Source organism: Chenopodium quinoa, unplaced genomic scaffold, assembly GCF_001683475.1.
Source record: "Chenopodium quinoa cultivar QQ74 unplaced genomic scaffold, ASM168347v1, whole genome shotgun sequence".
Lineage (NCBI taxonomy): Eukaryota > Viridiplantae > Streptophyta > Magnoliopsida > Caryophyllales > Amaranthaceae > Chenopodium > Chenopodium quinoa.
In genome coordinates this window covers 6,591,264-6,596,229 of record NW_018742204.1, presented here as the reverse complement: position 1 = coordinate 6,596,229, position 4,966 = coordinate 6,591,264, and the positions used below count along the sequence as shown (strand labels likewise).

Sequence of the window (4,966 nt, the reverse complement as noted above, 5' to 3'; positions counted from 1 at the left end):
ATTAAAAAAAAAAAAGCCCTACACTCCTACAACCACCCAACAGCCACCACCACCACCACATCCAAACCCTTTTGCGTAGCTTCAATCGACCGGCAACAAAACCACCCTCCTCGCCAGCCCCGACCCCCGGAACCCATCCCCTTCCCTAGCCCCGACCATCAAAGCCCATCTCCCTCCCATTCCGCCACCGTAAACCTTTGTAGTCAAAATCAAAATTCTAAAACTACCACGGAAATGGCCACGAAAACGACAAGATATGGCCAAACTCGGTCGGTTTTGGGGTTGAGTGGCCTAAACCGGCCGATTTCGGCCGTTAATTTGTGGTCGTTTTTGGGGAAGGGGGGTTGCGAAATCACGTTGGTCGGCGTTATACACTGATGGCTGCGGGTATGGTAGGGTTACGGTGGTGCTTGGGAGGAAGTGTGCCTGTGATGAGATGCGGGTGGTGGTGGTGGTTGTTGCGTGGTTGTAGGCTGTGGTGGGTGAGGTAGGAGAACAGGGATGCGGTGGTGGTGCTAGGGTGGCTGGGTAGTGTTAGGATTTTTTTTACCAACCAACAAGCGACACGCATCAGTGTGGACCCTACTTAACAGATTCATGGACGGAATCTGTTAAGTGGTGGTAAAATCAAATTTTTGAAAAATTTTATGGTGTTAAAATAAATTTTTTTTTGGGAGGTGTTAAAAACCATTTTCGAGTTACTTCCAGGTGTTAAAATCTAAAATCCATAAACTTATAATCATATAAATTTTCCTTTATGTTAATGTAGACTGAGGATTTTTTTGTTTCCACCACGAGTTTAGAATTTTTCATGAAACTAACGTATCGGGAAACCTGCTTGAATAATACTTTAGTTACTTGTCTTGAGAGAGACTAATTTTCTAAAGTTAGTGATGATGATTTGTATTGACATGCTAATAAAGTATAAAAATTCGAAAAATGTTAGTTTTCTTTCATTTTTCTAAGTGTAATCCATTTATATGATGAAATTTAAACTTATGTATTGAATCTTAATTAATATATTATTCACTCGGTTTTTTAATGACTCCGAACCCACTCTTTGGAATGTATGGAAAAGCAATTGTTAAGGGTTCATGCCATTGAGAATAGGTATGAATATTGGTATTTGCACAATGATAGCAACAAATTAACCATCCAGTGTAAGACGAGGTGTCAATGCAAAAAGAATTCCAAAAAGTTTAGGCTGCCCAAGTGTACTTGTGTAGGGGGAAGAAGATGCCATTTTAGGTTGGTTACAAGGAGGTATGTGAACTAAGATTTTTGGCAGATTAAGAATCTGAATTTGAAGCACAAGTGTATAAGGGTAAGAAGCAATCTCAATCTTATTGTCAACCTCCCTCTTCAATGAGTTGACTTCAGCCTTCATCAGCTTTTTTGTCAAGCACAAGTTGGTTGATCACATCTCTCTACCAATCTATTCCATCATCAGTATCAACCCATTCAAAACACTTGCACTCCCTAGTTTAAGTGTTAGGGTAATGGAATTTGCATGCCCTAAATTTCTTCCCTGGGTTCTCCCTTGTCAAAGATGTCAACTTTGCAAAAGGCAATCCACAATTGCATTTCTTTTGGTTTGTGGGAGAGGATTATTCCAAGACATCTTCCAACCCGTAATAACCATAAATAAATGTCAATGTAACTCATTCCATTACACAATCTATTATACACATTATACTAAACCACACATACTCATTGTGGTGGCTGCTCCCTATAATGAGGATAACCAGGGGTGGCCATGTTCCATTTTGCTTCATCCTGTAGTCCAAGATAAAGTCAGCCAAGAAACTAGGGTCATCTGTGCTCCCAACATGTATGGTATACATGTCCTTTTTATAGGGGAGAAATTAGGGGGGCCTGGGTGGGCCATGGCCACCCCCTTGGCCCAAAAAAAAAATAATTCTTAGCCCAAATTTGAAAAAAAATAAATAAAAACCCAACATTAGTCGGCTAATCAAACAACCAAAAAACAAAGAATCTTTGACTCCACTTTTTTACTCCTTAAATAATATTTTATTACTTTCCTATCAAACATCAAAAAGTGAAAGTACTTTTCTCTATATATATATATAGGCATATAGGGTAGGTATTTTTTACAATTATTAAAACAATTTTTTTACCCATTGGATACTTCACAATACTATGTATTATTTTAGTATGAAATTGATCAAAATAATATTAATTTTTCTAGGTTGAAATATGAAAAGGAAAACAATTGACTCTTATTTTTCGAAAGCAAAACCTCCTTCCGAATTAAACATTGAAGACCCATCCCCTAACGTGACTGTCGAAATGAATGTTGATGTAAATCCGGAGACCCATAATGAACAATCAACAAATCCATCTACAGTTCAACCTACATTTAATATTGGAAATACAATTTTGATGCGTGATCCAGCTCTATGTAAATCAATTGATAGTTACCCTTCAAAGGAGCAGGAAGATATTGTCAATACATACGTACATTACGGGCCTTATCAATTTCACTTATCTCAATACCCTTCTTCGGGTCCGATAGATCACCCACGTCGATTCCAATTTAATTGGTTTAAGATATTTCCTTGGCTAGAGTATTCTCCTACAACAGATGCAGCTTATTGTTTTCCATGTTTCCTTTTCTCAAAAGACCCATTAGGAAAATACGGATCAAATGCTTTTACAATTCAAGGATTCAGACATTGGAAGAAGGTTGGGGGTAAAGATTGTTCTTTGTTATCTCATATGGGGAAAGATACCAATTTAGCTCATGGATATTCAGCTTTATGTTGGGAGAATTTGAAAAAAACTAAAGGTCACATTGATCAGGCATTTGAAAAACCTAATTTACAAATGATTGAAGATAATCGTTTAAGAATAAAAACTTCAATTGAAGTGGTGCGGTGGCTTACATTTCAAAATTGTGCATTCAGAGAACATGATGAAAGCGCAAAGTAAAAAAATCAAGGAAACTTTCTAGAGATGTTAAAACTCTTAGCATCGTATGATAAAGATGTATGTAATGTTGTGATGGACAATGCCCCACAAAATGCTAAATATACATCTCCTGCAATTCAAAAAGAGATTCTACAGGTATTTGCTAACAAAGTGCAAAAAGAAATTCGTGAGGAAATTAGTGATTCAAAGTGTTGTATTATTGTTGATGAATCTCGAGACATATCTAAAAGAGAACAAATGGCTATTGTTTTAAGGTTTGTCGACAAAGATGGTTATTTAAGAGAGCGGTTTTTTGAGCTAGTACATGTCAAAGATACTACCTCTAAGACTCTTAAAGAAGAAATTTCTATGGTTTTATCTAACCATGAGTTGAGCATTCAAAACCTTAGAGGACAAGGTTATGATGGTGCTAGTAATATGCGAGGAGAATGGAATGGGTTAAAGGATTTTTTCATGGAAGAATGTCGTTATGCTTACTACGTACATTGTATAGCACATTAATTACAATTAGCTCTTATTGCTGCAGCAAGGGAAGTAGCCGAGATACATGATTTTTTTAAAGATTTAATTTTTATTGTTAACACTGTTAGCTCTTCTTCTAAACGTCACGATGAGTTACAAGCTAGCTAAATAGCTGAATTGGAGAATTTGATTGAGATTGAAGAGATTGAAACAGGGAAAGGATTGTACCAAATTGGCACGTTCTAACGTCCTGGGGATACTAGATGGATCTCTCATTATAAGTCAATTTATAGTCTATTAAAAATGTACAATGCAACACGCTCAGTCCTTGAAAAATAGCCATTGATCAACGGGTATCATATTCTCAACGCGGGGATGCTGAATATGCTCTAAAAAAGTTGGTAGCATTTGATTTGGTATTTATTTTACACCTTATGGAAGATCTTATGGGATATACAGATGGTCTTTGTCGAGCTTTGCAGCATAAATCACAAGACATTTTAAATGATATGCATTTAGTCGTTGGTACAAAATCCTTGATTCAAAATTATAGAGATAACGGTTGGGAATCTCTTTTACAAAAAGTACAATCATTCTGCCTTAAACATGATACTCAAGTACTAGATATGCAAGTTGCTTATTCTGAAATAATTCGATCTCGGCGCAGCAAAGACACCATAACAGTGGAGCATCATTATCAAGTGGATGCGTTTAATGCGGTCGTAGATCAACAATTGCAAGAGCTAACTAGTCGATTTAGTGAACGAACAACAAAGCTGCTCACTTTAAGTGCGTCTTTGAGTCCTATTGATGGATATAAACAATTTAATGTGTAAAATATTTGTCTCCTTGCAGAGAAATACTATCCTGAGGACTTTTTAGAGTATGAAAAATCACATTTGAAGTATCAACTTCAACAATTTTATTGTGATGTTCCTAATCACCCGAATTTGAAGGACTTGAGTACCATTACCGATTTGTGTAGAAGTGTGGTGAATACTAGGAAATCAGTTGCTTATCCATTAGTTGATAGATTGATTCGACTTATTTTGACTCTTCCGGTTAGCACAACAACTACAGAAAGAGCTTTCTCGGCAATCAAAATTGTGAAAACTAGTCTTCGAAACAAAATGGAAGATGATTTTCTTTCAAATTACTTACTAGTGTATATCGAGAAGGAGATTGCTGGAAAATTTGAAATAAAGTCAATAATAGATGACTTTTATTCTATGAAACCTAGGAGAACTCGTGTTAAGTGATTAGTTTTTTATCTTTTTTTGTAATTCAAATTTTTACATACCTTTTATTTTCATGGTTTATGTTGAATTTTTTTTACCCAATTATATACGCATTTAAGACTTGTCAAGGTATTTTTTTACATTATCAATTAGGCCGGCCACCCCTTCAAAAAATTTCTGGTTACGCCCCTGCCTTTTTAGGTAATCTCATCATCTTGAACACATCACCATCATCTTCTAAACTCTTATACTTCCCTTTATAGATATACTAGAATATGGGGTGCAAGAGGTCAATAGATCATTCTACTGGATCA

At 36.2% G+C, this 4,966-nt stretch overlaps 1 protein-coding gene across 1 annotated transcript; it reads left to right on the top strand.

Moving 5' to 3' along the window:
* Positions 1-2,976: 2,976 nt before the first annotated feature.
* Positions 2,977-4,673, top strand: LOC110719428. Its single transcript, XM_021898407.1, has 3 exons — positions 2,977-3,439; positions 3,874-4,203; positions 4,270-4,673. The coding sequence occupies exons 1-3, from the start codon at positions 2,977-2,979 to the stop codon at positions 4,671-4,673; spliced, it is 1,197 nt and encodes a 398-aa protein (XP_021754099.1).
* Positions 4,674-4,966: the final 293 nt, after the last annotated feature.